Genomic DNA, 18,218 nt, shown 5'->3' with positions numbered 1-18,218 from the left:
ACCTCGTGGGAACTCTTTGATTTTTCGGGATATAAAGTGCGAGTGAGAAGCCGATATCACATTCAGTTCTACAACTTGCCAACACAACTCCACATTGCCAATTGCCGTAATATGCCAGTCTTTACCTTCAAATATGTGGAGCCTATGTCACTCTCTGGTCTTTAAACCCGATTACGTCGATTCGTGGCTCCATTGCAGCGTGATTGAAGGACAAGCCAATAAACCAACATAGAAACACAATTTTCGCATTTAGAATATGGGTAGTAATTTACTGACTACCTAGGTATAGAATTAAAATACATAATCTAGATTTTGAAGCGCAAAAACTAACGCCAAAGTCGGCCATCAAAGGTATCGTATGGCAAGGCGCGGCGCAACAATATTAACCGTACCCAGTGCGTCGGATTATGTAACCAGTAACGTGCGAAACAAACTATTTGCACGTAGCACTTCGATACCCGTGCGAAACTCGAATATGTGCTTATATTTATTTTCTTATGTTTACTCATTACATTCCGCTCTTATTAGTAATCAGTAATCACCACACTGCTTAGAATACTATACAGGTTACCTACTGACTGTAGGTAGGTAATTATTTTTTTAATACAGTTGCTCAAAAAGTGGCGTATTGCAGGGACGTATAGCGTTCGGGATGTGGGCTATTACATACTCGTGCTTTTTCTTTACCTTTCCCGCACTCGTGCTTTTTCTTTCCCAACTCTCAAAATATTAAAAAGAAAAACCAACCATGAAGTTTTTACTAAAAAAATTCATAGAAGTTTTTATGATTCATGCAAATACGTATATTTCTAAAAAGAAGCTACTAATTTGTTTCAATATCAGATTTAATGAGTTTGGTTAGGTTTCATTTCATTTCATCTCATTAAATTTCATTTTCATTTCATATCAATAAAAAACTTCTACTGAAGACTTGGCTGTATGGGCATAGTTCCCTTTGCCTACCAGAATGGGTGAAGAAAAAAAAACTCTACTTATATTCTACGGTTGGCGCCATTTTTCAGAAATTTTCTTTGCGAGTTTAGTTGTTGGTTGCCTAAAATAAGTAATTTCTACCCTAGTTTTTTATATCTATTAACAATAAAGTTGTTTTAAATTAAATTAAGTTAGTTGAGTTTATTGTGTTTTTATTAAATTGCTTCATTTTTTCGCAACTGTATTAAAAATAGTCGTTCAGTACACGTGCGGAACCGTCATTGCAACTCGTTCCGACTGTCAACCCTCGCCTTCAGCTACGCCTCGGCTCGGGTAGACATTTGTCGGAACTCTTTGCAATGACAGCCTTTCCGCACTTGTAATGAAATATACTATTTTCGAACAGGTAGGAACGTCATTCTGAAACAGTGGTAGATTATTTTGACGATTCAAAAGCACTTGTAAAAGTTTAATTGAATAAAAATATTTTGAATCCGAATTTAAGTTCAACGGCTTTTTGTAAACAAACGTAAGAATGATGCATGTTATGTACAAAAAAATTAAACGATAATTAGGTAGGTAATAGGATAGGTACAAGGTATCCATTCTCCTCATCAATTTAGATTTTAGAGCATAGTTAAAATTAAAATAAGATCGTCCCTAAGAGTCTCAAGGGTGCCTGTCAACCACTGTCAGATGAAGCGAAGTAGTATTTTGAACACATTTCCGCTCTCTGTGGATAGGCACCCTAATGGATTATCCGTACGTAAACCATCTATCAGTTGTATCCTATCTTGGTACGGTAAGGAATCACAAAAAAACTGTGGTCGGAACTCAGAACTTCATACATAGATACTGTTCTGTTCGCCATACACGATTAGACAGCTTTTCCAATGCTATACCTATAGAAAATCATTTATTATGTGCCAACTTCGATCAAAATCTATCTAAATATACTTACACATAAAAGGAAAAGTGATTGACTTACTGACTGACCTATATCAACGCACAGTTCATACCTACTACTGGGCGGATCGAAGTGCAGATCTATAATATTATAACCTTTGTATTTTTGTATTTTTGTATGTTTGTATTGAATAGGCTCAAAAACTACTGGACCGATTTCAAAATTTCTTTTACCATTACTTAGAGGGATTCTTCCAAATCCGTATAGGCTATATTTTATCCCGGAAAATAGATAGGATTTTTCGTGGTAGTGTCCACCCGTGCGAAGCCGGGGTGGGTCGCTAGTAGCTTATAATATTATGACGTAGGAAGGATTTTTGAAAATTTAAAAGTCGCGGGCATAAACTAGTCTGTTATAATAGTACCCCATATACAGCTTGACCTAAAATTCAAGTCAACGAAGCCGAGGGTAAAGTCTAGCAAGAAATAAACTCACAATATCACCGGAGGTAGACTATACAATTTCAGTTTACATTTACAAAGGACGTACGCTCTCACACGGTTGGAAGTAGTGTTGCCAGCTAAAACAAGTCCCCAACCCAAGTGTTGCCATCTCGCATGACCAAAACACTGCTCGGGTGAAGAGTGAAGTAACAAGAGCCGAGCTTTGTTTCGCGCGACGTTATAATGAGAGGCATGTGAATCGATTGACGGATATCGGAGCTGTAACGGGAGATGGTGGTTTTTGTTGCATTCGCAGCACTATTCAAGGGTTGCGCTTTTGAAAATAACGTGGTTTTATGTTTTCATTTCGGTGTAACGAATAGGTATTTTGCTTTTTCTTACTAGGTAGGATTATAATTTTGTACAAGACGTGTACTACACGTGTACTACACGTCTCGTACAAAAGTGTACATATTGTGTGTTTGAGCGACAATCACGAAACTGTGTTTGAGCGACTGTCACACAAACTATGTATACAGTGTGTTTGGCGAACACCCTGTATATAAAAAAAATTAAGGACTTAAAATAAGTATCTAGGTATGTTAGTCACGTAATGCATACTTTCACAAAAATGAAACGGCCAAGCCGTACTTTTTTTTTACCAATATCTAGGGTTTGTTAAGTCAGTGCTTATTAGTAGAGTTATTTGTTATTGTTTGAGTTTAGCTATGTCGGTTATTAGTATTATATCACTCAATTACCATTATTTATCGTACAAGTACTACAAATAGGGAAAAAGAATGCAATTACTAGCAAATTGCAGATCTGGCAGTATTAGTGTCCACATTAGCGTGGGTCGCGTTACAACATTGGGTAAATTATCAGCTCGATTGCTCGCGACATGCGATCTGTTTGCTGTCTCGCTTTCCCACCGACAACCACCCTATATTGTACAGTACAGATAAGTATGCACCTATTTAATATCCGCTCTCCCACTATCACTTGTCGAGTGTCGACCACCACGACCACCACCCTATATTGGTGCCTACAATAAATTATCGTCAGTGAAGTAGCTGTACAAATCTCAGGAAATAAGCTTAACTAGTCGATTTTTTTTTAATTTATAGACTAGCGCTTGGCTGCAATCAGACCTGGTCTAGCGCGCTTGCCTAGAAGATGCTTATTCGCTCTTGACTTGAAGGTACCTATAGGTACTTGACTAGAAGGTATATTATAATTGGAGGGGGAAAACTGATGCTGGAAGAGCGTTCCAAATCCTAGCGGTTCAAATTAGAAATTAGGAGGCAAATCCCTTTGCAATATTTAGTCGAAATTCCATGGATACGTAATTCGTAGAATTTCGACTAAAGATTGCTTAGATTAGTTGACTGGTTTTAAAATTCGAAAGGTCGAAGGTTATGATGCTACCTTTGTCAACTGGTGCTTCCAAGTAATATATGAATTATTCTGATTTCTGAATTGTTGATTAAAAGCGAATATCTACATCTGCCGAAGATCCAAGAAGACAGTTTGAATATTCAAGAAAACTTTAACAATTGCTTTTGAATCGTCAAGTGAATTTACCAGGTTCGAAATGCGCTTCCCACCGAGAAGAACTAGCAAGAAACTCGACGGTTGATCTTTTCAAAAATTCAATTTAAACAATATATTACAACAATTTCGTACCTAGTTACCTACATAACGAAGCGATTGTAGTTACATCGATGAATCCCACTCATTCCTGGAGTGAGCTATGCGTCAAATCCACTCTTTTTTTCATTCACACAATCTTCGATGATAGGCACAATAGGTACCATATTGTACTTAATCAGATCAAGAGTAATTTGTAGATTATAAAGGGTTTGCAATAGCATTTACCATGCTCTACAACAAGTAGATCTTGTAATGATATTAGCGCGCGATCGCGTTACAGCATTAGGCAAATTATCAGCCCCACTGCCTCCGACACGTGATATGTTTGCCATTCTCGCTTCTATGCTCTAACACCCTACATAACGCACTTTCAGAATCTATAACTATAATAAAAAAAAAAGTTTAAGTGTCTGTCTGTAATTGTGGTGTAATTTCGAAATAACTACCTCATATTAAGCTCATATTATTGTGGTTATTTGAATTGTACCATAACTGAATCACACGTTTTTAAAAATTTTATCTGTCTGTCTGTTTGAACGGGCTAATCTTCGGAACGGCTGAACCTACGAGTACTTTGACGGGACTTTCACAGACAAGTAGAGGATTAACCAAAGAAGTAACATAGGCTACTTTTAGGGTTCCGTACCTCAAAAGGAAAAACGGAACCCTTATACACCTAAATATACCCTAAAGCCCCTAAAGGTTTAAACTTACGGTTTTGGTTTTCTTGACATGCGGAAACAGTTTTTACACACATTGGCCGACACTAGCCGAACGACGCTATGGGTCAATGTGTAGTGGAGTTTTAGGTGCCTACCTATTTAACTGGAAAATTTGAACGCATTGAGAAGTCTTTCATTTTATACAAAACTAGCTGATGCCCGCAGCTTCGCCCGCGTGGATTGGTCAGATCCCCTGCAGCATCAGGATTGAGGAGTTGGACTCCAAATTTTTTATGAAACAATGTCGCAAAGTTCCTCTATCGATTAAAAAAGAAATGACGCAAATCGGTTCAGAAATCTCGGAGATTTCGGTGTACATAGGTAGAAAAACACAACTCCATTTTTGAAAGTCGGTTAAAAAAGTAGCCTATTTTACGCCCTGGTCAATCCTCTACTTGCCTGTGAAAGTCCCGTCAAAATCGGTTCAGCCGTTCCAAAGATTAGCCTTTTCAAATAGACAGACAGACAGACAGACAGACAGACAGACAGACAGACAGACAAAAATTTTAAAAACGTGTGATTCAGTTATGGTATCGTTCTAATAACCATATGAGCTTAATATGAGGTAGTTATTTCGAAATTACAGACAGACACTCCAATTTTATTTATTAGTATAGATGACCTAAATACGTGACCGTTTAAGAACCTAGCTCGTAAAGTATAGAATTACATAGTCGTCTGTAACATTAGCCGTGCAGTCTACAATCTACATTGTCTACTCTATAGGTACAACAGACAATGTATTGGCATAACTTTTTAGGGTTCCGTAATTTAATGTTGGAAGATGGAGCAGAAACAGTCATGTCTGTAGCTATACCATTCGGTGGTCCTGGTTTCTTTTTCGTATTTTGCTATTAATAGCTTCATTCTGGTGACAGAAGGGCTGGCTTATTTTTTGCGAACGGATCAGCCTGGCTGTCCAGTGCGGAAATGCAGCCAGTATTCTTGGCACCGAAGGGCTGGCTTATTTTTTGCGAACGGATCAGCCTGGCTGTCCAGTGCGGAAATGCAGCCAGTATTCTTGGCACCGAAGGGCTGGCTTATTTTTTGCGAACGGATCAGCCTGGCTGTCCAGTGCGGAAATGCAGCCAGTATTCTTGGCACCATTCCACGCGGGCATGATTTGTATGAAGCTGTGATAGCCTAGTGGTTAGAACGTCCGCCTCCTAATCGGAGGTCGGGGGTTCGATCCCGGACTCGCACCACTAACTTTTCAGTTATGTGCGTTTTAAGCAATTAAATATCACTTGCTTTAACGGTGAAGGAAAACATCGTGAGGAAACCTGCATGCCTGAGAGTTCTCCATGTTCTCAAAGGTGTGTGAAGGCTGCCAATCCGCATTGGGCCAGCGTGGCAGACTATGGCCTAAACCCTTCTCATTCTGAGAGGAGACCCGTACTGGGTTGATCATAATGATTTTTACAGTAATTAGATAAGGCTAGCTTTTATTGTACTTAATATTAGGTCTTAACAAATACTTTGGCATGCTAAGCTAGTTAAATCAGATACGGCCTAGAACAAACGAAGCCACAAGAAAAACCTAGTGCAACACAAATGCTTTTAACATGGCGCGTCGGTAGCGAAGGTAAATTTAGGAGCGGAGCAACCCGATACCCGACCTAGCGTAGTTTACACTGCAAATTATAAACGCGATACTGTGTACGTTTGAGGGAACTTCTACTTTATCACACAAGTAGAATTTCTTAGTTTTTGTTTGATAGTAAGCTTCGGCCACGGCTAGGTAACTACGACACATAGTACCTACCATAGATGTAACCACAAATTCGCGGTTTTCAGATTTATTTCTGTGTTTGTGATATAAGACCTACCTACCTGCTAAATTTCATGATTCTAGGTCAACGGGATAGGTTTCTTGACAAACAGACAGACAACAAAGTGATCCTATAAGGGTTCCGTTTTTTTGAGGTACGGAACCCTAAAAATTGTCATTACGCTCAATTTATTCTTCGATTAAATGTCACTCGACGTTTTGGTAAAATTTGCACTCATTGAAGCAAAAATGTATTGCCATCCAATGTCAAATGAGTTTTTTACATATTTTAGTTGATTACTGCGTTAGCGAATCACCCGCAGGTCTTATAATCATTGATACCGCAAAGCCAAGTATTATGAGACATGACTTTCTGTCGTTACTTTTAAAAGATTTTTGTATCTTTTCAAGGTCTCGTTCATAGGATTTGCGGCAACGCTGTGTTCTAGTTCGACTAAAGAATAGGGTATTTTACTCCAATTTTTTTATTACTTTATTATAAACTAGGATAAAAATAAAGACGTAAACTGAAAAAACTAATTAAATCAATCAAATAAAAAAAAAGTTATAAGCATTTAAATATTTCATATTAGACAGAGATAGCGATAATAGCATTATGACGTCACTCCGTGCTAAAGCCATAGTAGCTTCGTGCGGTTTCATACAAATTTTCGTTTTGCGAGAAAGGGGTAGAAGACCCTTCCACTCCAAAATTAAAATGCTTGTAACTTTGTAAATCTTTGTTGGATTTTAATATTTTTTTCAGCATACGTAATTATTTTTATCCTACTTTATAATAAAGTAATAATATTTATCAAATTCAAATGTAGGAAAATACCCAATTACTGGAAGGTATTGCTATTGTACCGTATTGTAGGTACATTGCAATAATTAAATAATCCTCCATTCTCTAGTTAGTGATACGGAATAATTAAATCCGTTTCTGATATCCCATTTGTGTGGGCCTAAAAGCAAAACCGGGAAGTTCAAAATAGAATTTTGAAACTGATATTCCGAAAATTATTACAACGGTGCATCGGTTTCAAAATACACGCGCTGGATATTTCATTGCACATTGATTTATCTCAGATTTAGGCACACATAAATCTACATTGACTAAGTACAATAGTATTGAATTTTGACTTAGTTTTTATTTATTAATTTAAACATCTTATAGCTTAATATTATGACAAAGAATAAAAATACAGGTTAGACTTATATTAAAACAAAGGGTGACCTTATTTATCACTACAATGATCTCCACCAGGCAACCCATACTTAAGAACTTATAGAACTGTAAACCATTTTTTATTATTAGATTTCAATTAGTTTAGATAAAGTAAAGGCGTCTTAAAACCCAATTAAAGGTCAATTTTTTTTAATTTTCATGACGCCCATTTTGAAATTTTATTATTTGTTGTACCTTATAGCGGCAATAATTCTGAATTGAAATTCTGTGAAAAAGTCACCTCTCTACATATACCACAGTATTATACGGCTTGCGAGTTGCAGTCCGCTGACAGACAGACGGACAGACGGACAGCGGAGTCTTAGTAATAGGGTCCCGTAGGTTCTCTTCGGGTACGGAATCCTATAAACAACATAAGTGACATTTTCCGTAGTGTTTTTAACCCCCGACCCAAAAAGAGGGGTGTAATAAGTTTGACGTGTGTGTCTGTGTATCTGTCTGTGGTATCGTAGCTCCTAAACTAATTAATCGATTTTAATTTAGTTTTTTTGTTTGATAGGTGGCTTGATCGAGAGTGTTCTTAGCTATAATGCGAGAAAATCGGTTCAGCCGTTTGAAAGTTATGGGCTCTTTTCTAGTTACTGTAACCTTCACTTGTCGGGGGGTGTTATAAATTTTTAATTTAATCTTGTAGATCTTTACTCTCAGCTTTCGTTACACAGACTCTATCAGCTAGTACTTACCCATAATATTCTAGTAACTAAAATAGTTTATACTCCGTCGTGTCCCTTCAAAAGTGTCGGCAACGGGAGCCCAATTAGCGACTGGTCACCGTGTGAAAGCTAACCCTGCGTCACAGGCGCCTTTATTAATTACGCGCTCCCGTGTCAAAGGACGGAGCGTCTTTAGACGACCCGTCATTTGACGTGCGATACACTTTGTAACATAAATCTTTCATATACTTACTATAACCTTTGCGTCGTCCAAGAGAGATTCTAACGTAATAGTACCGCGCTCATAATTTCGAATTTCGATGGATTAAATACAGGTGACGATAGAACGCTACCAAAATCTTAGCGATATTAATATACAACCTCACAATCCAACGCACAATAACCGGTTGCCTTATCTTGTAGTTTTAGTGATTTAGTATTTTCAAACCCGCATTGTATAGCGCCAAAACTCGGGTCAATGCCCCATCTAAGACTCGGCATTGACTTCAAGTGGCCTATTTACGGAACGTTCGTTGACCTCTAGCGTCAGTCAGATTTTTTATTTGCAGTACATTGTGAACTTTAAAAATACAGGATTTTTTATTTTTTTTTATGGTATCGTATCAGTAATCACCATTAGGTACACCTGCCTTTGTTTTTACTAGCGTTCTCGTTACATTCTGTGTTTTGGCAGATATCAATTCAGGATCAAACTGAGAGCTCACTCACTCTAGTTCACTCTGCTATAACCGAATTACTACTAACGTGGTAATTTGTTGTTTTGTAACAATATTTTACTCTCGTATGTACCTACCTCTGAAAGCATAATCTTTTTATAGTGGCACAGATATTTCTTGAATTACGTCCCGTTGTTTTTCGGACATTTATATATTATTCTGGCGAATTTATTGCCGCGATCATTTGCAATAAAATAACAGCGCTAAAGAGGTCGTCGGCGACCATTCATTCTGCACAAATCTTGTTGTTTTATATTATGCTTCATAAATAAAAATAACGATATTATTTTCGGCGTTACCGTAGACTTTGCATGACTGTTTAGGGTTAAATCCGACAGCCGTCCAAGATGCAATGAAGGGAATTCTTACATGACATCGGGCTGGCAAGACACAAGAACAGAACAAAAATATATTATTACAGTGTTATTCATTGTAGTTAGTATTGTTGATGTTCTGTATAAGTTAGTACATAGAATAGTTTCGTGGCGTCAACCGGATCAGGGTTCCGGCTGTAAATCTTGCTTGCTTGAAGTAGGTATGCTCTTGTATATGTACAAGGCATACACCATTATGCTGAGCTGGAACATTTTTTCGGGTTGTGCCACACTTGAAACCGTTTATTCCGGCGCGCGCTTTTTCTGCTGGAGGCATTTTGGCTTTAACGCTGAACCTTGCGGCTACCGCACTGCACAAGACAATCTAGCTGGAAGACTTATATAACTGAAGCTCATATCAAGTTTTCATGCATTATGCATTTTTTATAAAAGTGATGAATGCTAACGAAAATAAAATATTGATTTCAGGAGTTCGCAGAAACAGCGATGAACGAGCTGCTGGGCTGGTACGGGTACGAGCGGCTGGAGCTGCGGCGCTGGGCGGCGTCCCGGGCGCGGGACGGCAGTCCGGAGCGAGCGGAGCAGAAGGGCAAAGGTGTGTTTGTGTTCAGTTCGCAGAAACAGCGATGAACGAGCTGCTGGGCTGGTACGGGTACGAGCGGCTGGAGCTGCGGCGCTGGGCGGCGTCCCGGGCGCGGGACGGCAGTCCGGAGCGAGCGGAGCAGAAGGGCAAAGGTGTGTTTGTGTTCAGTTCGCAGAAACAGCGATGAACGAGCTGCTGGGCTGGTACGGGTACGAGCGGCTGGAGCTGCGGCGCTGGGCGGCGTCCCGGGCGCGGGACGGCAGTCCGGAGCGAGCGGAGCAGAAGGGCAAAGGTGTGTTTGTGTTCAGTTCGCAGAAACAGCGATGAACGAGCTGCTGGGCTGGTACGGGTACGAGCGGCTGGAGCTGCGGCGCTGGGCGGCGTCCCGGGCGCGGGACGGCAGTCCGGAGCGAGCGGAGCAGAAGGGCAAAGGTGGGTTTGTCTGCAGGAGTTCGAAAGAGTCGAAGGTTCTAAGGAACTTATCTGGCGCAACAAAGTCCGTCTTCGTCGTGGTGATTGTCGCTCCTGTCACACTTGCTTATTTCAGCAGGTAAGTAAATAATTCTATTGCAAAAGAAACCAAAATCTCGGAAGTCTGAAATCCTAAAAATCTAAATAAGTAGAGTTGATAGAGATTTTTTACTTAGATGGTAGGTACTTTAGTTTAGAGAAAAATTAGTCTCTTACACTAAGTAAGCATCAATAAATTATTTTATATTATTTAAATCAACCTTTCTGCTGAAACCTGTGAAAACTGTAAGCAGAATGAAAATTTCTACAGTAGTTTCTGAGATTCACGCGTATAGCCAAACACACGTTGCTGAGGGGGTTAGTAATGATATTATTACTATCATCAATGAACAAATACTAGGAAAAATACAACTTCCCCTTCTTGCAGCTTTAGTTCCGGGAAACTTTGTTTCAAAATATAGATATTTTTTTTACACTTCACGATTTCATAGGTAATACGACTTCGATACGATACCTTGAATTTGCTGTAATAGAAAATTGTATTTTTGTTGGATATTTTCGGAAACATCTCTAGCCCGGGGCAACTTTTATGTCAATTAAGTACCCACGGTTCACCTTTAAAATAAGGAATAAAATCGTACTTTTGCCATGATGGCACAAAATGGCGCGTCAGAAGTCATTTTTTACGCATTATACCTACCTACCTACTCACAGTTTTTCAAAATGAAAAAGTTTATTAAGTTCATCAGATAATTAGTAGGTACTTACGTTATTTTCTCAATTAACTTACCTAGGTATTTTTTTGAATTAATGATTTATTAATACCTAATACTTAAGAAGTTAAGACATTAAACTTAGGTATTTCCGTTTACTGGTAAGTAGGTACTTAACAGCTGATATTCAAAAATACACATAGCTAGGTATATTTGTTATATCAGTAAAAAGAAAAAAAAATCATAAATTACTGTCAACGTATAAAGGCATATTATAATAAAACAATTTTATACTATGACCAGTGACCATCGTTCGAAGTTCCACCACCCACACCCCTAAACTAAACTCTTCTAGGAAAAGGCGCCAAATTGGAAACAGGGAACCACAGATAAGAATCTATTAGACTTACATTTTATTGTAAACTAATGAATTTGTTCGGAGAATATCGCGGGCTATTAGATTTTACCCAGAAGCACACATTGCATAAATGAAAATCTTAATCGTTTCGATAGGAATGGGGAGATTTTTTTTATTTTTATTCAGATACACTTGACTGCAATCTCACCTGGTTGTAAGTGATGATAGTCTAAAATGGAAGCAGGCTAACCTGGAAGGAAATAATTGTGATTACGTTATTATAGCTTAAACTTAACATGCATATTTTGTTAAAACTAGCTTGATAAAATGTAAATAGGTATACTGTAGTTAGGTAACCCTTAGTTTAAAACTTAAAAGGTAAACAAGTAGGTAGCTTTTAGTGGAAATGCGTTAAGGGCTTCCGAGACGGTCAAGCCACGTCAAACGGTTTGAGGTCAAGCACGTAGTTTTGTTTTGCTTGATGCGCCCGTCAAGCAGCTTGAGCTAGCAAATTATGGCACATTTCTCATATCTCGAACACTGTCCGAACGTCGCGTCAAGCAAAAATATAAAATCGCATCAATTACCGTCAAGCAAGTAAATGCTTGACTCAAGCATCAAGCAAACTTTGTAAACGGTCAAAATTTGTAAAGGGACTCAAGCAAAAATCAATGTGTTTGACCACAAGCCGCTTTGAGGTACCCTACACAAGCCGCTTTGAGCTACCGGATGTAACCAGAATGCTAGCAAAAAGTTAGCGTTATTATTATACTATTTTAACACAATCCAATGCCAATAAACATTTGCATTTGCATTTTAGTGATTTAGTATTTTTCAAACCCGCATTGTATAGCGTGCAAAACTCGGGTCAATACCCCTCCTGCAACGCGGCATTGCCTTCGAGTGGCCTATTTACGGAACGTTCGTTGACCTCTAATGTCAGTCAGAGGTTGTTTGCAATATTTTGTGAACTTTTAAGAAATACAAGATATTTTATTTTATTTTTTGGTGATTTTTTAGTGGCATCTTATCAGTAATCATCAATTACTAACCTGTCTTCGTTTATGCTGTAGCGTTGGTTACACCCTGTATATTACGCCGCCCCAATGCGACCTTGTTGCCGGGAACTGACAATGAAATCGTGATACAAATGAAAACCTAACTCCAGAAGATCTAAATCGCCGCGCCGGGCTAATATGCGCTTCTCTGAAAATGTTTCCGCGTTTTGTTTATCTTTTAACCAAACTAAGGAAAAACGGACTATACTAATTATCTACTTACCTAAAAATTGCTTAAATGCACATTAAAACTATAGGTAAGTACTAAGCATATTTTTATCTTCTATTCTTGAAATAACTAAAAGTAATACGAAATTGAATATTACAGAGTGAAAAGTTGAAAACTGTTAAATGAAGCGGCAAATTCAAAATAAAACACTCATATATGTTACGTGGAGCTCCCGGAGTTCCGAACCGTATTGATGTTAATATACGAGTACGAACGTTATTTACGAATTTGATACCTCAAAGCGGGTTTACTATTCCTAATGAACGCTCGCGAAATTGTTTGCGTATCGTGTACCAAATACCACATTATATAAGGTATTTCGTACGAATAAATGTGGAGCCTTGCGGTTAAAACGCGATGATTAACAGAGTGTAGGGTTACCTTTATAAAGTTACATGGAACACAGATAGCATATAAAGTTACAGAGTGTTTTTGAAATTCGAAATGCGAAGGCGTTTGTACCTACCATAGAGGTATTGTTATATTATTTTTAATCCCCGACCCAAAAAGAGGGGTGTTATAAGTTTGACGTGTGTATCTGTCTGTGGCATCGTAGCTCCTAAACTAAAAACCGATTTTAATTTAGTTCTTTTTGTTTGGAAGGTGGCTTGATCGAGAGTGTTCTTAGCTATAATCCAAGAAAATCTCAATCGGTTCAGCCGTTTGAAAGTTATCAGCTCTTTTCTAGTTACTGTAACCAGCTTCACTTGTCGGCGGTGTTATAAATTTTTAATTTACACTTGTTATCTGTACTAATTGGGATAGGTGAAAGGCAAAATTCAAAAGAATGTTAGGATCTGATCGAGATCTGTTTAAAAGTAGCTATTGCCAGCTGATTGACAAAATAGCTAGCCGTGGCCGGCTCAATTCTTATATGGAACATAAAAAAATTCATAGACCATGGCAGTAGAGTGGAGTGTCTCTACGTTTTCAAATCAGGAATAAGGACCGTAGGAGAACTAGAGTAGGTACCTACCTAATCAACATAACTCAACTGGTTGCGAAGCTGAAGTGGCAGTGGGCATGGCACATAGTTCGAAAAACCAATAGACGATGGGGTCCCAACTCCCAAGGTGCTAGAATGGCGACAATTGGTTATAATAATTTTTTGTAAAAAAAATCAATATGGCAAGGCAGTCATGTTTTTTTAAAAATTATAATGAGATTTGTTAAAAATGTCTGTACGGAGTGATCTTTAACTACTACTAACTAGGTACATAAGCTATAGTAGCTACTAGGTCTTATGTTCGGGCCACATTAAGGTTAACGTCAATGCCCAACAACGCCATAATTATCGCGATTATTCAGCCGATAATCAACGCGTTAAACTGAGTGGCCACGGTTAACGTCTGATTCCAATTGAATTAGGCTTAACGCGTTTTTCAACGGCGTAGTCGGGCCATTTCGTTCGTTCGTTCGTCGATTTCGTTCAGGTGGAATATTTAATGACATCTCTACATACATATTGATTTTAGGTCGGTTTGTAATAGGATAGGCGTCCATTCATTAGATACTAGGGATCGTTTAGCGAAAATAAAACAATGATATCTCGTTATGGGCCTTATTAATGTCTCGCGGACTGTTATAACGAGCGAGTAACGATCGCGGATCGAATTCGAGGGGCATTCGATACGCGGCCAGTCGTTATTTCATTTCTAATACACTAATTTAATGAGGATTTTTATCTGATTATCATCTTTCGTATCAATCATTTTTATTTTGAGTCGGCAAGCACCTATACAGGACTGACAAGACCATCCATCAGAGGTAACTTGTACCTCTATCTATTCGGTTGCTTTTGACTTGGATGAATTCAAGGGTTTAGATTATTGATTTCATGATAGAAATAAATATTTAGGTAGATTGGATGTCGACCCGAATAAGGATGCTAACGAGTCAAAGAATCTAATGTGTGTTTTTCTGCCTTTTCCAGAAGAATGTTCGTGGTGCAACAAGAGTGTGGGCAGCGAGAGCGGGGCGCTGCAGCAGGCGGGCGCGGTGTTCTGCTCCGAGCTCTGCTTCAGCCAATCGCGGCGCGCCAACTTCAAGCGCGCCAAGACCTGCGATTGGTGCAGGCACGTGCGGCATACCGTCGCCTACGTGGACTTCCAGGTAAGAGTGTGGCCAGCGGGATAAGAGATCGGGCTCGAGTCTGGTCCGATCTCTCGCTCTAATCTGTAAACCTTTGTTAGTCGAAGTGGGATAGCGATAAGTAGGTATCCTATCCAAGGATCAGGGTGCTTAGTGGGAGATTTTTAACCTATTCGATCGCGTAAAAGTTAACTGCGTTTTGTATGGAATTGAAACAGCGCCATCTTCTTATCACTAGATGGCGCTGTTTCAATTCCATACAAAACGCAGTTAACTTTTACGCGATCGAATAGGTTAAAAATCTCCCACTAGGCACACTGTACCTTGTATCAGGATTGAAGAGTTGGGACTTGGAATTCAACAACGAAGTCTATGTTCAGCATTTACAATATTATTTCACCATGAACAAACAGTTCCTGAATCTCTACGGCTTACGAATGCTATACTATTATTAAATGCTAATAAATACATTATTCAAAATGCTAATAAATTTTATTTTCGTTTCCAGGACGGAGCCACTCAACTACAGTTCTGCTCAGATAAATGTCTCAACCAGTACAAGATGCACATCTTCTGTCGCGAGACGCAGGCGCACCTCGATCTCAACCCTCACCTGGTGAACGCCTCATCCTCATCCAGCCTCATCACCCCCGACCTCTGGCTCAAGAACTGCAAGAGCAGATCATCATCACCGAAATCCGAACGGTCCGGATCGCCAAACATCGAAAAAATCCAAAATTCAGAAAAATCAGACCCACCGCCTAACCAAAGAAAATCGCCACTACCCCTAATAACAATAGCACCACCCGCCAAACTAATGAACCCAAAATCGTTAGACGAGAGACCGATACAAAAATCCCCTGAAGCGAAAAAGGACTCGAGGAATACCAAAATGAATTTACGAAAACGTAGAACGTCAAAATGTTCAGCTACAGTCACATCTCAGAGTATAAGACAGAATTCGACTCCAAAGGCGCAGGATATGAGAATGTGCAGTCCGTCTATCGATGGATCCTCCCCGGCTTCCACAGTTACTGTAGGCAACAGTGCTATACATTCTCCACCTCACCCCAACCCAATAAATCATATACCTCCATTTCCAAACCCAATGTTCGGAATGCCTCCCCCAAATTTTATGGACAACCCCAATGGCCATATCAACGAGCACAGGCATCCAATGTTTGCACCAAGACTCGGTTTCATGCCTCCACCCCCTGGTATGATGCACCAAGAGAGGCCTAGAATGTTCCCTCCTATAAACTTCCCGCCCCAAATAAGTGCAATAGGCCAACCTCCCCCCGTCACAGTCCTTGTTCCTTACCCAGTCATTTTACCAATACCTCTACCCATACCCATCCCGATACCATTAACTTCATTCTTACAAGCGCACTGTGCTAATAAAGTCAAAACAGAAGTCAATAACGATGATACAGAAGGACCGCTTGACTTTACTATGAATGGTGATAAAAGAAAAAGTGAGCAAGCGAACAAATCGACTGACGTTATAGAACCAAATGATACTGAAGCACCTGATAAAAGTAATAATCATGATCAAAATAAATTAAATGAAAGAATAGAAGCCGACAAATCGCCTAATGAAGTAACTCCCGAAGTGGGCAGCCCAGAACAGACTTTACCGAAATTCAAAATAACAAGGCTAGGGAATAAAATGGCCAAAATCGTAGCAAAATCTCGGGAACCCGCGGAGTCGTCGAGACCTTTGAGGAAACGACGAAGACTTGTCGAAGTGTCGACTGACGATGACCCGCTCATGTCTAAAACCAGGAAGATTGTACAGGTTTAAGAAGTAATTATATGGAGAAAATTACCATACCATGGCAAATGGAGGTCTTCTACAGTGTAATGTGATAAGTTCAGCAGAGGTTTTAACTTCTTCTATAATACCTTACCACGTGATAGTAACGGCCTCAAAAAAGCTGTTTGGCAGCCATTTCGATCACTTACAATGCTGTAATATCTACTTTACAGTTTTGATAGCGGTGAAATAAAAGCCATTTTACCAGTAAATGATTGAAATAGTATTATTACTATACTGTGACTTAAATAGGTAGTTTATATTTTATTAGCTGATGCTCGCGAATTTATCTGCGTTTAAGTATTTAAAATCCCGTGGGAACTCTTTCGTAAAAGTAGCCCATATCACTCTCCAGGTATTTAACTATGTCCATGCAAAAAAATCACGCTGATCCGTTGCGGCGTGATTGAAGAACAAATCACTAAACCAACAAACAAACACACTTTCGCATTTATAATAAGGGTAGTGATGCATGGCGGAGCGTAACGAGGATTTGACTTACTCGTGACCTTAACCAGACGCTCAGGCGCTAACTCACGTCGTGCAATAATGGACTAAATACTTAAGTCACGTATAGTAATGTACTACTACTGTATAATATTTATCCATACATATCACGAAGCATGATAATTATTCGAACAGAGTTCATTAAATAAATAACTTCCTATTCTTTCAAATTGCTAGTCCTAGATGTAAGATATGACTTCTTTCTAATAATGTGTCAGTAAGTTATTAGGGAAAACGCTGTAAATGTGATATTAGTAACAATATTATTATTATTCAATGTCGAAATAATAAATTTTAAAGTATGTTGCTCTAGTTTGATTGTATTTCCGTTCCGTACCTCAAAAAGAAAAAGGAACCCTTATATCCGGGATCACTTTGTTGTCTATCTGTCTGTCAAGAAACCTATAGGGTACTTCCCGTTGATCTAGATTCTAGAATCATGAACAAGAAGTAGATAGTTACAGGCTTATCAATGCTTTTATCAGCAAAGCTTACAATCTCTCATGGGATATCCGAAAAACGTGAATTTGACGTTACAACCAAAAAACAAAGAATCAAAATGTGTTCTTCGACAAATAGTAATGATTTACTAAACCACATCATAGATGGCGCTGTCCAGTCATTAACTTGCACTTGGGATTAAAAAGTGATATTTTCTTGTCTATGGTCTATGGTACGGGACCCTTCGTGTGCGAGTCCCATAGATTAATATGTAATACGAGTCCTTTGGGATATGGTATTTAACTCCTAGTCGGTTTATTTTCGGAACTAATTTTTGATAAATCTATGGTTGCCGATAGAGTGGTAACTAGCCATGGCCGAAACCTCCCTCTAAATTGCACCTGAGACTAAAAACGATTATATTCTCTTTGCCTGAGACAGTCCAGAATTGCCGGTTCGAGTGATCAGTAATTTTTAGAACTATTTCTGCTTGTCTGGTGGAAGGCTTCGGCCGTGGCTAGTTATGATCCTGCTAATGATATACATAC

At 39.0% G+C, this 18,218-nt stretch overlaps 1 protein-coding gene across 2 annotated transcripts in view; it reads left to right on the top strand.

Moving 5' to 3' along the window:
* Positions 1-17,058, top strand: part of LOC123870586 (sine oculis-binding protein homolog) — a 33,252-nt gene extending 16,194 nt beyond the window's left edge. Inside the window, exons 2-4 of one of the 2 annotated variants that reach the window (XM_045913943.1) lie at positions 9,872-9,998; positions 14,749-14,927; positions 15,415-17,058. In XM_045913943.1, coding sequence (XP_045769899.1) covers positions 9,872-9,998; positions 14,749-14,927; positions 15,415-16,710 — 1,602 coding nt within the window. In that variant the 3' untranslated portion in view covers positions 16,711-17,058. Of the gene's footprint in view, positions 1-9,871; positions 9,999-10,022; positions 10,419-14,748; positions 14,928-15,414 lie in introns of those variants that run through there. The other variant, XM_045913944.1, reaches the window with a different exon arrangement.
* The last annotated feature ends 1,160 nt before the right edge of the window (positions 17,059-18,218 follow it).

This window comes from Maniola jurtina, chromosome 12 (assembly GCF_905333055.1).
Source record: "Maniola jurtina chromosome 12, ilManJurt1.1, whole genome shotgun sequence".
In the NCBI taxonomy this organism is placed as follows: Eukaryota; Metazoa; Arthropoda; class Insecta; order Lepidoptera; family Nymphalidae; genus Maniola; species Maniola jurtina.
The sequence above is the reverse complement of the archived record's forward strand: the minus strand, read 5'-3'. Positions and strand labels throughout refer to the sequence as shown.